At 39.3% G+C, this 16,652-nt stretch overlaps 1 protein-coding gene across 2 annotated transcripts; it reads left to right on the top strand.

The window, feature by feature from the left end:
• Window positions 1-903: 903 nt before the first annotated feature.
• Window positions 904-16,649, top strand: LOC135253193 (uncharacterized). Of its 2 annotated transcripts, none has more exons than XM_064332186.1 (4): window positions 904-1,189; window positions 10,921-13,021; window positions 13,210-13,298; window positions 13,439-16,649. In XM_064332186.1, the coding sequence occupies exons 2-4, from the start codon at window positions 11,032-11,034 to the stop codon at window positions 13,520-13,522; spliced, it is 2,163 nt and encodes a 720-aa protein (XP_064188256.1). In that variant the 5' UTR covers window positions 904-1,189; window positions 10,921-11,031; the 3' UTR covers window positions 13,523-16,649. The 2 variants fall into 2 exon arrangements, with proteins under 2 accessions (XP_064188256.1, XP_064188257.1); XM_064332187.1 differs by lacking the exon at window positions 904-1,189 and adding an exon at window positions 4,030-4,651.
• The last annotated feature ends 3 nt before the right edge of the window (window positions 16,650-16,652 follow it).

Below are 16,652 nucleotides of genomic sequence, written 5' to 3'. Positions count from 1 at the left end.
TTTTGTTTTTTCCTCAAGATGATTACAGTTTCAGGAAATTCCCTTCCCATGCTTTATTGCACAGACCCTCTCCTTTTTTCGAAGGAGTGATATACTTCATTATTCATGCATTGTTCTTGTGCCTTTGAGTGCTCTCTGTCCAAACAGAAGCTGAGAAGTAGGAGTGATTTTAATCATTTCTGCTGATATTCAAATGACAGAGATTTATTTAACACACTAAAATTGTGCGTTTTGAGATTTTCTGAGCATCTTCCCATAAAACCAATAGAATTATTATTATTATTATTATTATTATTATTATTATTATTACTAATAATAATAATAATAGTAGTAGTAGTAGTAGTAGTAGTAGTGGTAGAAATGAGTCTATCCTCCAGGCTTTAACATTATGGCATAAGAGTCTCCTTTTATATTGTTGTAAAGATAAAATGAAACCACTGTTCAGAGCTTTGGTTTTCTCAAGTGCATGTGCATTAAAATACTTCCATTTTGAGATACATTTTCCTCCTGTGTGTACTGTACTGAACTGCACACAGATTACACATTCGGGGGAAAACATTTAAAAATTCAAGATAATAATGAATGTGTACTTTGCATCTGCCGCTGTAGGAAAGAGAAAGGCAGATATTCCATTAATGTAGTCTTGTAGCATAATGTTATGAATTCCAATAGTTCTCTAATCTCTGCTTTCACAATTAACGAAATTATTGTCAAGGCAGAGAGTAAAGAATTATTGGAATTCTTCACATTATACTTCAAGTCATAATATTATACTACAACAACAACAACAGCAACAACAACAGTCAAAAGAAAATTTTAAAATCAGCTTTCGACTGATGATGTTGTTCAGCTAAAATGAAAGAGATCTGGCATTATGCGATAATGATGTCAAATACACACTTAAAACCTTTCTCTAAGTTTGCATTTTGTTCCCAATTTTGCTTTTATCTGCTTGTTTCTCAGCTACTAACATAAAATAGTGCCCTTTGGAAATGAAACAGAGGTGTAGGCTTGGGTGCTTGTGTGTGCCTGTGTATGTGTGTGTGTGTGTCGCTCTGCACAAGATATGCTGCTCTGCCATTGGCTGATCCTCACACATTCAATCAGTGTTCCAGTCGCAGTGGCAACTGCGAGGCAGAGCATCCACCACACAGCGAAAGAGCCAGCTGAGTTTCAGCGCTGACTGAAGGTAGGATGGGAAGGACCACAACAACTGAGAAAAGTTTTTGAATGATTTTTTAAAAAGTGATTGATTGTAGTTTACTATACAACAGCAGAATTCCGTTATGTAAGTGTTGTCGGAAGAAAACTGCCACACTTTCTCTCCTAAGCGGATATCTGTTGCCAAGAGGGCTGAACAGATATTGAACAGTCAGGACAGAGGCTCGGGGAGAAGGTAGAGACAACAGATTAGGAGATTGAAGTTCATAGGGAAATTCAGTATTTTATCATGTGCATGCTGCTCTCTGTTTAACTGTGTGGGTGAAGGTAACAAAAAAAATTAAGAACAGTGCCAGCTGGAAAGGAAATAACAGGCAGAGTGAACTATGGGACTGTCTTGATATACAAATCCCACACTTCAGTACAATGTCAATCCTTTTTATGTAATATTTTAATTCTGGTTAGGTGGTTCAGGAATTTGTTTTGGAAAAACGCATTGCTGTGACATATACAGTAGGCTGAAATATATTTCTCTGTAACCTGAAAGTGTATTCTTATTAGGTTTCTCCTTAGCATACTGGTGTGCAGCTGAGGTTGGTGATGCTATTCACATTTTAGAAAGATGCACTGTGTGTATCTTTCTGTGTCGGCAGTAATTTGGCATGCTTGGGCGAAAAGGGCACAACTGTAAAAATTAACCAATTAATGCTGTCGTTCTGGGAAGTACGCGGATGCTGTAATTGCTCCCCGAGATAAACACACATCTGACTGAATGTGAAAGCTGACCCTGAGGTGAAGCGATGCTTTCATGCCGACTAGATGTGAACATTGTTGTGCAGCAGGTGGCAGTTGCAGCTGTTGTACCTCTGATTAGTGGCTGCATTCTCTCAATTATATTGTCTGTGTTTTGCCTTCTGATGTTGATTATGCTTTCAATGGCTGCAAATGAAATCTCGAAAATGAAATTAACCCGGATTTAATTCACCTACAGAGTGGCCATTGTTTTGAGAAAAAATATATTTATTTTAGCAATTTGGCAATTTGGCAAATTTTGGCAATGTTCATCTGAAAAAATAAAAACATTGTTTAAATGTACCATTCAAATTTAAGGAAATGCACATAGTCACTGATTTAAATCTGCACTTCAGTATCAAGAACACATAGTTTTCTGAACATACTATACAGGGGTTTTCAGTCTTTAAAATTTATTTTTGTCATCAATATTAAACTATTTTGAATCTTCATATGAAAAAATGTTGTCATACAGGGACCCCGTTTGACTATGTCAAACCTGTGTCCATCAGAATTAAGCTTTGCATGACATTCATTGGAAACCTTGATCAGACATTCCCCATATAGTACGCCCTCATTTCCAATACACATCATGCTAAATAAGAAAGTGTGCCTACATATATAGTAGGGTCTTGTTTATTTTTAAAGGACCTTGGTAGTGTTCATTTAAAAAAAAAAAAACAATCATTAACTTATGTTCATAAATATTACTGTATGTGTCCTATTTCCAGCATGGGGGCAAGTGTTCAGATGTGCCAAGCTTTTTCTTAAAATATATTTTTTCAAATGTTCATTCTCATTTTGTGCTAGATCAACACGTTCTACACTGCACTAGAGACATGAAAAATAGAGCCTCTGGAGGCTCAGTGCTTTTCAGAAGTGTTCTCTTCCTCTTACAGCTGGCTCTAGGTTTTATTGAATGGTAATCCCCCGCACTGCTCTTGTCTCTTTTCAAGGTGTCTGCTCATATGATTCACCAAGCATTATTCGCCCGTGAAAATACTTGAGATGGTGAAGCAGATTCTGCTGCAGTGTTTCGTCACCTTCCTTGGCTTTGTGTGACTCACAGGCAACTTGGAAAGCTTTATGACACTTTGTTAAATGAGGGCTAGCAGAGGTTGTAAGCACCCGCAATTTGGAACGGCCCACATTTCAGTAATGATGTCAGGTAGTGGCTGTCATCACATCCCATGCATGGCAATCAGTCTCGGGCCATCGAAACAAGACCTGTGCAATCATTGCAAAGTGGAAGTATGGCCTTGGCCACTCAGTGACTATACTCTGAAAGTGCGTGGGCTAAAATGGCGACTCAATGGGTTCTCTGGAAGCTAGGTATCAATCCGAAGTCTGTTTTCCTCAATCATGAAGTGAAAAAATAGCATGTCTTGTCCTGTTACGAAGAGAGGATTGTGATGGAACCAGAGATTTAAGCTTGCAATGATGGTAAATGACATTTCAGTGGCATTTATGCCAATACTTTTCTTTGGTCGACTGAACTTGAGACCAGTCAGCCTTCCTGTGCAGATCAATATCTGCCAAAATAGAACAAAAATAAAAGACAGTGTATTCTGCATCACCTGCTGTATTTACTCTTATGGCTACTTAGAGAGCACATTTTCTCAAAACATGTGTCTTTTACAAAGTAGAGGTGATATCCCTCTGTCTTCTGTGTTAAATGCTCCTTGCATGAAAATGGGAAATGATGTCATTCTTCAGCTTGCTTCATTTCTGTCCTGTATAAACATGACCGCTGCTGAATTATTTAATGTAAGTGAAGGGCACTGTTGTTGTCAACCACTAAAGACCTGTACTTACATGCATCAAGTGAGCTTGAGAAAGTTTTGTGATGCCAGGGTTGCCGTGGTGCATTGTGATTTAAAATAGTAATTTTTTCTTTAAAAAAAAACAAACCTTTTTTTTTCCTCAGTTTGATTGGAATATGAAGAAGCAAAAGGCTAAGTTAAATTGTTGCCATGACTATTAAGTTAAGCAGAAGTTAGACGTGTTTAGCAATATCATCAAATTGCCTTATCCTAAATCATTATATTAACTTTTTTACTCAATTACTTATAATTGAGAATAAAATGGGCTTCAAAGCATTTTAAATATTAGATTAATTTCACAAGATCATCATGTCATTCCATGAGCACTGGAATTTGCTTTTCACCTCCTTATCAGAATTTTTAAATTCCAAAGAAGCTGACACTATAATCCAGGGTATTCTCTAATGACAATCAATGAATTAACTTCATAAATCCCTCCTGTTCCTATGAACTCTTTGGGTTGAACTTATGTAATTGCACTGATGGCAAAATATCAGCAGGACAATTTGCCAATAGTAAGCTAATAACTGTCAGTGAAAATGTGTAGAGGATAGAGGTGAAGCACTAGATTGGATTATGTAGCTTGTGACTGCTAACAGACTGTGATGCTAAGACAAGCCAGCACCGGCTGTTCTATTGAATGTTCCATCCCCTTGTGTGAAAGAGAAGGGCTCTGGATGGACAGCCCTCCAGAACTTGGCAGGGGGACACAGATGACATCACTGTCAGATTTGTCCACGAACCACTGAGAGATAGATGTCCCCCTCGGCTCTGTTGCTGACTGGTGAACGGAGCGTGAAGAGAAGTAACCATTTTTGATTGTGATCGAGCGATGAGTCTGGGTTGATTGACAAGAGGGGCCTGGGAACCCACAGGTAGAGGTCACATGTTTATGATGGACTTATGCATGCAGACTTTTTCTCTGGAATAGGGAAGCTTTGCAAGAATGATCTCAGCGGTAAAACATTTGCACCAGCTTATGTAAATATTTCATTTCATTAACATGGGAATGTTGCCAATTCGCATAACTGTCTGTAGCCAGCCTACGGTTTGGTGACTGAATGCTGTTGATTTTAGACAGTGCGTGTTTACTACCAGTGTGATTCTAGGTTCGGTTATTTGACAACTCTTGCGAAGAGTGAGGATAATCATGTCTGATAACGGCGTGGGTTCCTTTTACCGATTGGGGCCAGTGACAATGACAGCTCTGTCTTTTTCCCCCTGGCAACACTTTTGAGCTTTTGCCAAGAAAGTTCTCGCATTGGCAAACTGTCTCAGTATTGTAGCAAACTACCATACAAACAGAGGTTAGTTGTTATAAAGAAAACCCAGACCCTAATTAACAGCCTTGGAGGAAACTCCTATTTTGTTTTTTGAATGTTTGCATTCGGAGAATAATTGGCACATTCGGTAAACTTGTTTATTAATTAAATGGATTAAATACGGCAGTTGCCAATTGTGATGTCTTTGCAGAATGAATGAAAAAGCTGTTTACTACGGTTTGCATGTCATAAAGGTATGTTGCTGAATTACTGAACTTCCGAATGAGCACGGAAAACACATTTTATGGATTAATTAATGATGCTCATAAATAAGCAATAAAAAAAATGGAAATTTCTTGCAAGGTGTGTAAAAATTGTTAGCTAATTTAATTTATCAAACTATTTTATAGACACTTGTGACTGGAGAGGCAATATTTATGGCGATTTTCATAACACCAAACAGATAATGAAAATATGAAAAAATGCATGCACTACATTCAATGTGTGGTATAACATTAAAGACTGATATATTTTATTTGAAGTGTAATTGATTAATATTATAGTTGTTGCTGTTGCATAAAGTAGGTACATAAAGTATATGTATAATACAAGAGCTATAATAATCTGTATATTATAGTGTGATTCAGAGGGAAAAGGAGGATATGCCAAGCCTTGCTAGAATATGGAACTAATAAACGATTCTTTTTTTGCCAGAAAGCCAACTCATATTGTAGATGCAAAAATAATTTGAATGTTTATGTTTTCCAGAGAAAAAAACTGTTATTAGTTCTATATGCTGTCAGGCCCAACCCATAATCACCCTCTTTACTGAGATCATGAGAAAAGGTATGACAGAAGGTACATCTCTGTCACAGGTCTGTTTATGTTAAATGTGAATGGATAATTCTGTGATGATTGTGTAACCATCGGTTCTGCCTCTGTCCCCATGTGGCCTTAATGCAGTGTCGCCTGTGGAAGCAGAAGGTGGGTGGGTGGGGGTGGGGGAGGGGGGCGGTCGTCACACCCACAGGTGCTTGAAGTGTTCTTGTTTCCTTTTCAGCAGCAGCAGGGGCCAGCTTTTGTGTGCTGCAGGCACAGGGCTACAGAAGTGTGGGCACAACATTCAGTCCTGCAGTCTTACATAACAGTCCCGTGTAATTCAGCCTGGATAGCTGTTCTGCCTGACTACACCTACGTCACTACCGTATTTACTACTAACCACTAAAATCGAACTAAACGATTTTAATTACAGCCTCAGCTGGCTTGAGTGGTTTCAGCTGAAATACAGGAAACCATTTCATTAAAAGTTTGACTTGGTAGCGGTACAAGAAAAAGTCTTGCTGTGCTAATTTTGCATTTGTTTTTTTGGTGGCTTTCAAAAACATTGAAATTTGCCAGATTCAAGAAAAACATTACAGTGCCTTCGGAAAGTAGTCAAACTCCTTCACTTTCTTCACATTTTGTTATGTTACAGCCTTATTCTAAAATAGATTAAATTCATTTTTATTCATTTCATTTTTATCAATCTACACACAATACCCCATAATGACAAAGCGAAAACAGGTTTCTCAGAAATTTTTGCTAATTTATTAAAAATAAAAAACTGAAATATCACATTTACATAAGCATTCAGACAAGCTCAGGTGCATCCTGTTTTCATTGATCATACTTGAGATGTTTCTATAACTTGATTGGAGTCCACCAGTGGTAAATTCAATTGATTGGACATGTTTTGTAAAGGCACACACCAGTCTATATAAGGTCCCACAGTTGACAATGTATGTCAGAGCAAAAACCAAGCCATGAAGTCGAAGGAATTTTCCGTCGACCTCCGAGACAGGATTGTTTTGAGGTATAGATCTGGGGAAGAGTACACAAAATACACTGTAGGCTGACATGCTTCTATCAATAGTACAGACTGTAGTAGCTGTACTTTTATATTCCACTCACTGATATGAAATTATGTCTGAAAAATGATGAAATATTATTTCTAAAAGTACTTTACATGATATTTCTAACCTGTGCACTGTTTACATAACACCATGATCTGAAAGTCTCCTAGAAATTTTCGCATTCCAAATTGCGTGGGACGTGAACCTTATTTTGGCTGAAAGCTGTACATTTGGCAGTGTGTAAACATAATGCTAAAACAGATCAGACCTGAGGTTCACATTTTTAGTATTCAACTAGCCCGGAAAACCATAATCCTTAGCAGAACATTAGCAGAAAAACTATTCCAATTCCCCATGCAAATCTGTTAAGTTTTCACACCAAAGTGTGTCTTTTTCAGGTGGATGCATACATGAGTTGGAATTGAATGCTTTGAGATTTTAAACGGGAATCTTTTCTGATTGGTTAGTCAACATGGCACGAATTTTGCTTTGTTAATGTTTGAGGTAATGTAATATTGTGTAGCATTATTGTGCCGAACACTGATAATAATGATGCAGTGGGTGCTGGGACTTATTTTCAGCCCTGTGAGTAAACAGATCTCTTTTTTAAATAAAGAAATTACATTTTTCAAAAGGGTGCAACAAAAGCAGTCACACACATTACCATATACATTCACATCTGGGCGATATTCCAGAATGAGGGATTGGCAAATTATCTGGATCTATTAAGTTGACATTTGAATGAAATCCCAAATTATTTGTTCCAAATACGAGGATCTGAGAATTTGAAATGCCGTGTTAGTTACTAGTGTTAGCTGGCTACTGTGGACTGCAACTGCGTGGTGACAACCGGTTGTCATGGCTGCTGATGAGGAGTGCTGATGGCCATGAGCTGCTACTAGTGAGCGGGGACTGTAGGCTGCTGCTTCCCTTATTTTCTGAGCGGGCATCTCAGCGGTGACGGTAGATTTCCACGTATCTTTTGTACCAGCCCTAGTAGAACTGCTGGCGGGGCCCGTGCCCCCAAAGTGGCCAACCCCCATGAGCACCTTGCAGCACTCTCGCCCTAGGGTTTCATCATTTCAGGCTCTGGTGCAGCATCAGGAAGTCCCACTGGCTCAACAACTCGTTTACCCTCGTAGAGAAAGTAGATAGGCAAGATCCAGCAGGCCACTTCCCATCCAATATCCTCTGCAGCACCAGACTCACTTCTGCAGAAGCTGAGAAGGCTGTATCTGTGCTAGAGCGAAGGAGGCGCTTGCCGGGCTCAAGGATGGTCTCTTGTTCTCTTCTCTAATCCTCCCTCCATTCTGCTCGCTTGCCAGCTTTCAGCATTGTTGTGCTTTTCACCCAGGTGGTGCTCAAGGGTAAAGTTGTTCTGTAATAGCTCAATCCAGCGAGCTATCTGCCCCTCCGGTTTTTTGAACCTCAACAACAACTGCAGTACAGAATGGTCCGTGCAGACCTTACACTCACAGCCCTGTAGGTATGCTTTGAAATGCTGTACTGCTGCTACCACGACTGCCTCTCACTCGGGTTTCCTGGACGGGCAATGCGGACCTGTTTCCTCAAGCGATCTAGAAAAAAGCCCCCTCAGAAACGTATCGAGGGCCTGGCTGTCTCTAACAGCATCGCCAAATGTTTGATAGGCTATCCAGATTAGCTACTGCATGTCCACGGTGTATAGATCCAGTTTCCCTGTGGGATACGCCACTCTCTCTCTCTCTCTCTCTCTCTCTCTCTCTCTCTCTCGAGTGCAGCTGTTAGTGGAGAGCGATGATTGACATCACCCCCTCGAACCACACAAAACTGAAGCTCTCAAAATCATGTCATGCTCAAATAATGCTCTCTCAAATAATCTCTGGCTCAGTTTTCATTATTTTTAAGCAGTGATCTCCAGGTCGGTCTTCCTTTTTTTTATAAATGGATTTAGTATACAGTGTGCAAGGCAAACCATCTAGTGCTTTCATCTAACATATTAAACGTCTAAAGTATCAAAAAAATTTAAATAGCCTCATAAGTATAATAATAATAATAAATATATGAAACACTTTATTCAGCAAACATGTTAGTGAACACAAAGTCTGAGAAACTTACACATTAACTCCATTTCACAGTTTTTTTTCCATGCCAGCTCCTTTTCTGTTGCTGCTGCTGAGGTATTACTTCTATATACTGTATGGTCATGAAGAATTTCTGTGATGTTTGATTGGAGATGGCTTTTTATGGTAAATGGTAAATGGACTGCATTTATATAGCGCTTTTATCCAAAGCGCTTTACAATTGATGCCTCTCATTCGCCAGAGCAGTTAGGGGTTAGGTGTCTTGCTCAAGGACACTTCGACATGCCCAGGGCGGGGTTTGAACCGGCAACCCTCCGACTGCCAGACAATCGGTCTTACCTCCTGAGCTATGTCGCCCCTCTACCATGGGGCTACCATGGTAGAGGGGCGACCATTAAGTCTACCATGAACAAGCATGGTCTGAGTGATGCACGTTATGTTATGTTATTATGTTATGTTGTCACGTAGAGAACAATTTCAAATGTACTCCACGTTATGTTATTGTGTTGTCACTTGGTGTCCCTTAACAAATATTGCACGCTTTCAAAGTGTCACTGACACACACATGCAACATATGCATATAGAATCACGTGAACACTGCTACAGTAACAAACACAAAAGTTCAGCAACAATGATAAATCTTGTCAGTACATATTGAATCTGTATAAAGAAAATAAATATACCATGAAGCTGCAAGGCTAGCTATTAAAAATCAGCTTAGAAAAATCATTCAAAATGTGAAAGTCAATAACACGGTTAAATGTTATTTTATCATTACGAGTTGGTGAAGTCTGGCTGCCAAAATATGAAACCGGATCACATTGAGCCAGTAGCCATATCACTTTGTACCCAGCTCCTGCTGAATGGCTGAAGCTAAGAAAGTGTGAGCTTGGTGAGACCGCCAGGGAAAAGTTGTGGCTGGGAGTGGTGTTGGTTGGCCAATAGGGGGCGATCTTCCCTCAGATTAAATAAAACCTAACACTGTGATGACTCACTGTGGTCATTAAAGATTAAATGATACTCGTTTCAAAGTGTAAGCGGCACCAAGGTGTCCTGGGGCTCATTCCAAACGCCTATTTTATCCGTCCTTATCCTCGCCTGACCCGGAAATTGATCAAGGTTCGCCATCTTTGAGGACATTCCAATCCATTAAATGGTCCTTCAAGGAGCTTGAAGGTTGCTTCAGCAAGGATGGGCAAGTGCATCATTGAGAAAATATTTTCAAGCTAACGCTTGACTGAGCAAGGATGTTCCATTTGCCTAATACACGTTTCCTCGATGTTAGATATTCTGCACCTGGCTCAGTCAAGTCACTCTTAAAGTTTAAGATTTCTTGAGCCCGCTTTCTGGAACGGAACCCAGGCATAGGTGAAATGGAGTCCTTGGTTAGAAACAATATTTGTGCGATTGGAATGAAAAACAAATTTTCAGTACTTCACATCTGCATGCAACCCTGAAACCATATTCACATAAAAATAAAAACACAATCATGTTGTTTTTATAATTTATTGCCTCCAAGAGATTTCAGAGTACAATTAGTAAAAATGAAACACTTTTCTGTATGTAATGAGTGTCATGGAGAATTATAGAAATTATAAGCTTCCATCTAGCCTCCTACATACTACTGGGGGAAAAAAGAAAGTCAAAGAAATACAGAGGATGAATGAAGGGGTGGGGTCACAAAAAATGACATAAGTGGCTAGATGGACAGGAACTTTATTCTTTTTAAATTGCTCTAGCATTATTCTGTTTATATTGGACTAGTGCAGTAGAATGAGATATACACCTAGTATTGTCAGTGTATCAAAGGATTTTAGGGGTGTGAGAAGGTGATGAAATCTGTTGAAATATTTTGTTTTTAATATAAGTGAAATCAAATTCCCTGTATCCTCTCTTACTGACTAGATACATGTTATTTGACTTATAGAGAGCCACAGCTGGGGCGAAACAGACAAATGGAAAGGAACTGAGTGAAGACTGCAGACACTTTCGAATTCAGAAGCAAAAAGAACAAAAAAACTCTCTGGAAGCTGTAACCATGGAGACCAGCCAGCTATCTGAAATGGCCACTGTAATTGAATATAAAATGGATTCTTTGGAGAAAGGGATTGCTGAAAATAAGGGCTTGATTGAGGAAGCTGATTTCTCAGATTCTGTAGAAACAAGTGTGATGGATGACATTTTGACAGACTTACCAGAAGGCATAACTGGAACTGAGGAGCACAATAAGTTATCAAATGGGGATGAGACCGAAAATCCTTTTCATAAAGAGGCTATTGCCTTAGAAACAGGATCTGACATTTTCAACCGAACTGAATCCATCACCTCATCCATTTCTGATACACCTTCTAGCACAGGAAGCGTTTATGAAAATGAACTGGCTCACAAGAGACAAGACTTGCTGAACGAAAGGACACCTGATAATTCTGTGCCCACCACAGATGGGGCTGAAGGTGACTGTGTTACAGAGAAAGCTGAACTTGTACCACATGATGTCACTCTGGAAAATATGGACCAAACCAAAACACAAGAGTCCCCCTTAGAGCAGTGTACCAGAGAGGATGCCTCATCTGACATCTCCTCAGAATCATACCATGAGCTCGAGGACAACCTTAATAGCTGCCTGCGCGTTGAAATTGCCGCTGCTTCCTCCGATAGTGAGACCGATGAGAAATGGAGGACAATATTCTCCTCCTCTATCAATAAAGAAGATGATGATGATTATGATTTCTTTTTTGGCAATAGCCTGGAGCAGAGTGCCCGGGATCTCTTCATTCAAAAAAGTGACGTGACAGAGAAGAGTCCTGTCAAAACCGAAGTTGAGGCGGAAATCCCAATAGATGAGGAAGTCCTAGCAGAACCGGAGCAACTAATAGACAATGACTTAGAGATGCATGAAAGCCACTATAATGACTCTCCCATTCATGGGTTGTCAAACATCTCTGAGGACAAGGACGAGCTCTGTCAGGTTTCAAAACACAACATGCACCCAATTCACTCAACGAAGGTTGACCCAGACAAGAAGGTCCCCAATGATTACTGTGTCATTCAAGAGACAAAGAGCGAAAACGTCAGCACAGAACATGTGGATTTCCGAGTTGCCCGGAAACAGTGGTTGAAGATGGAGGAGCAGACCAAATGCCAGATGCAACGACCTGCTGCTAAACAGAGCACATGCCAGGGGGGACACAGCTTTATGTACACGCCCGTCCGAAACATCGGCAAGCCTAAGAAGGATCCTGAATTTGAGAGTTTAGGGCTGAGGGAGTATGCACACACACAGTTCAGCCCAAGTTCCGAGGACTCTGGCCTGGATGACTCCAGCTGCAGGTCTCCTTATGATGACCCAGAGACACCTATTGAGAGGGAAATCCGTCTGGCGATGGAACGGGAGGAGAGCCTCAGGCGGGAGAGGGGGATCTCTAAACCACCACATGCTAACAAATGCACACAGGATGCCAGACCTGTCATTCTTCTTCCAGGTAAATTTGATAAAAGGCTGTGCCAAGAGGTGGAGGAGAAGAGAAAGATGTTTGAAACCCAGGACAGCTGCAGATTGTCAAAGTCTCCAAGTGTTAAGACCCCATCCTTCATCGTCACATCTTCTCCAGTAAGGGGCCAGTCATATAATAATAATATCATCATCCTGGAGCCTGATAGCTGCCCTACCAGCCCCAGAAAAGGCCCCAGAGATGGCGGTGTTCTTTCCCCAGTGGCAAAGAAATCCAACGAGTGGTCTACAGAGACATCCAATGTCATCATACTGGAGACATCCAATCTGATCATCCGCAGTGCGTCTGAGTTCTGCTTGAACACAGTTGGGCAGGAGACCCAGGAGAGCACATTCCTCAACAACCCCTTCTTCAAACTGCGGTCTAGAAGCACCCAGTCTCTGGTAGACCAGGAGATACAGATGGTCAGACAAAGAGAGGAAGAGCTAAAAAGGCAAAGGGAAAGTCTTTATTCAAAAGAAAACTACAGCACAGTTCTGGTTTCTCCAAATCTACTTGACAACTTTGATAATTCAGGTATGTGAATATATTTCAACATCAGACGAGGATGGCATAGAAATATGTGTTATAAATATATTTTTAAGCAGAATTTTCATTGCAGTGTTGACCATTATTAATAAAACAATATCTACTCCTACACGTTTTCAGTCCTTGAGAATGGATGTGCAAATCAATTCATTTAGCTTTTGAGCTCTTTTCAACAGAACTCCCAGTGAGATGCAAGTCTTCACCATCATCACCAATGAAGACTGCCCACAAGATGGATCGCTCCACACTCTCCTGCGAAAATAGGGTAAATCATTTTTATTCATAATCCCTTTCTCTGCCGTAATACAACTACAGTATTATTGTGAATAGTCATTTGCATAAAGAACTGGTTCACTGGTTTGTTTGGAAACCACCGGCAGTTATTCAGGTACCTCTCTTCCTTAGTTTCCCGAAAATTTCTCCGGAGGACGTCGCAAGAGTGCCATGGCCTTGCGCTGGGAGGCGGGTATGTTCACGAATAACGAGTGAAGCACACGATGCCGCTGAAAGAGAATATTTCTATATTTTCGCTCTATTTTACCAGAAATGACAAAAATACTGCAAAGTTTGGTCATGTATAAGCATAAAATCTGCTGCTTATTCCATCCGCATATGGGTGATATGTTGAAGAGGCAGATCATAGTATTGTGCAAACGCCAAGATGCCTGGATGTTTTCTGAATGTAGTGTCAGCCCTGTTATTCACTCCCTGCCTAGTGAGTATTTAAAGCCTATTTTAATGTACTGTCTTGGATAAAAATATGTATTTATTGTATTTTCACATAGATTTGTAATTCTCCTTGCACACAAAAATGGCCTACCAATTTTCAACTGTAAAATCATATACAAGCAATTACATTCCACAAACAATTACATTCCACCATTACAGTTAATTAAAAGAACATATTTCCCAGAGGTAACTTCAATTGTATTTTAGATGCATTACAAATTTGTAATTAAAATTTACATGAATAAATAAATATAAGACAGGAAAGCATTTGGACAAATAAGAATTTATTTTACTAAATTAACCCAGTAACTGACCCTTTTAAAAACGATTCCCTGAAAAAGCATTTCCAGAAATGAAGAATCAAACATCAAGCAATTCATCATAATAATTGATCAAAGTAATTCAAGTGGTATTTGTGTTTTCTAATGATTAGAATGGTCTCTTTTTGAACTGTGTATTTGCACTGACTCGTACTTTATACTCATGTCTCTACTTAATACTCACATCCCTACCAACATGTAGAATAGCCCTTTCAAGTTTTCTATGGAACATAAAGATCAGCGTGCACTTTCTCAAGCATGGTCATAATAAAGAATGTTCTTTGCCAATGCCTGTCCTACTTTAGTAGCATATGCCAATTGAAATGTAAGCAATCATAGTCTTCAATGATAAAATAAAGAATCTTTGAATTTCATTAAGATAAAGCATCCAAAATGTAATTGAGATACAATATGTATGTGTGACAATACAGAATCATTTTGTACCAAGCCGGCTGTGAAAACACCTACACAGTGGAATTGCTGAACAGCCTATTGAAGAAATCAGATATCTGGGTAATTTAGCAAGAGGCCCATACAAAAACAGACAAAGGGACAAAAGAGCAGAATTATTGATTTATATATGGAAACAGACATAGGGAAGAATTGTTGCCAGACTGACACTTGTCAAAAAAGATTTATTTTTCAAGCTACATTGTCCAAACCAGAAGCTCCTGGAAGCAATGGCAAGGGCATTATACAGACAAATGCATACTATTACTAGTTATGGTAAAAGAAGTCCGTATGGCTAGGCTATTTCTCATTAGGCTGCTGGTTGATGTTCCCTGAACCATAGCTAAGTGTTAAGTATTATAGTCAGCATAGTGTTACATGTTGACTCTAACAAAACTGCTAGCTTTCAAACAAGGTGTGTTAGATACTATAATTTAAAATAGTAATTTAGCCATGTAGCTGAGTGAACATTAGCTAAGTAAAAACTGGAGAGTTAGCTGGCCAATGTCATTCGTTAAGGTGCTAGCCTGCTGAGATGACAATAATTGCAACAATGATCCACAATATAGTAGTAAAACACTTGTAATTCACCACAGGAAAATTGCATTGGACAGTTTCACTGAATCCATGTTGGTCACTCTTGATCGTAGCCATGCCTATCCTTTGTTGCACCACTGGGGGTAGTAGGCCATCAAACTAATGTAACCATGCATTGTATTGTTGTCTGATCTGAGCAGAACTGGTGCAGTGTTATAAATTTTGCATTTATAATTTATATCAAGCTAAATGAAGTATTTAAATGAATGACCTATTTGCATTATCCAGTTGCCTTTCCCTGTTTTTCTAGGCCCAGTCTCATCCATCTAGACCAGCTAATTAGGCCAACTATAATATCAGCCTACTTTCCCGAAAGCCAGTATTGCAGATATGCATTCAAATAGCCTACGTATGCTACAAAAATCCATTAAGCTTATTTTAAAGTAATGCATTCTGTTCTTTTTACTTCAATGATCGCTTTCAATGATGCAAGTCCCCTGCAGAAAATTCTAGCTAAAACAGTTGAGAAAATAAGCTGGTCTTCAATGGTCATAGCTGATTAAAGTGTGTTAGGCTGGTAGAGTAAGCTGGTGGACTTGCTGACTATAGGCTGGTGAACACCTGGTTTCAGCTGGTCGACCAGCTAAACCAGACAGAAGTGTCGAAAACACAGTTTAAATCATCTTGACCAGCTTAGGCCGGTTTACTGTAAAATGAAATCTTCAGCAGGGTCAATAGCTTATGCCTTTAATCCGACAGAATAATGATTATCACTAAATAATAATGTAATATCTACTGTATATGCTAAATATAGCCTACAGTTCCTAACTTGCATGGGAATTTCAGGTAGAAAATATAGGCCTAAATGTCAGTGTATGGTTTAGGAGTAGTGACTGATGCACATCTCTTTACAGTCCTTAAGGACATTTCAAAAGCAAAGTCCCTTTAGCTTACCAATGAGCAGAAGACTGTTAAAATACATGTATAATATCCAGACAACATTAACTGCCACATATTAACTACAAAATATTTATTTTATTTAAATATTTTCCCCATTGAAGTCAATGAAGCAATTGCTTGATTGCCTGTTGTTGCTAGGGGAATTCTATGATGCCTGACATCGAGCTGGCTTCTTCCATTGGGAATCATACAACTACACATATAATGTTAAATTTACTCTGCTCAACGAATGCCCAATGCCCTCAGTACCTTCTAAGATCACACACATCTTACTTACGTATCATGGGTAGTGATGTCAGTGGGACCGAAAATGCAGCTTGGTCTTTCAAAAAATGTGTAAAGCAGCGTTTAAACCAACACTTTTGCAAGGTCTTACATTTAAAATGTTGTGTATTTGTATGCTTCTCTGTGCAGCCATTTTTGCTTACAATATGTACTACAAACCATTATTGTTGGCTTTGTATGAATTTCAAATATTTAAATCTGCGTGAAGAAATTCATTTAGGGGACAGAAGCATTCAAATTGGCTTCTTTACGAAGCTGATCTTTGGGAGGAACAGAAGGTCTTGTATATGAGGTGTCAAAATATTTCTTCAAAATAAAGATATATGGACAAACAACCA

The sequence above is a fragment of the Anguilla rostrata genome, chromosome 4 (assembly GCF_018555375.3).
Source record: "Anguilla rostrata isolate EN2019 chromosome 4, ASM1855537v3, whole genome shotgun sequence".
NCBI classification, from domain to species: domain Eukaryota; kingdom Metazoa; phylum Chordata; class Actinopteri; order Anguilliformes; family Anguillidae; genus Anguilla; species Anguilla rostrata.
This window is presented reverse-complemented; position numbering and strand designations above follow the sequence as displayed.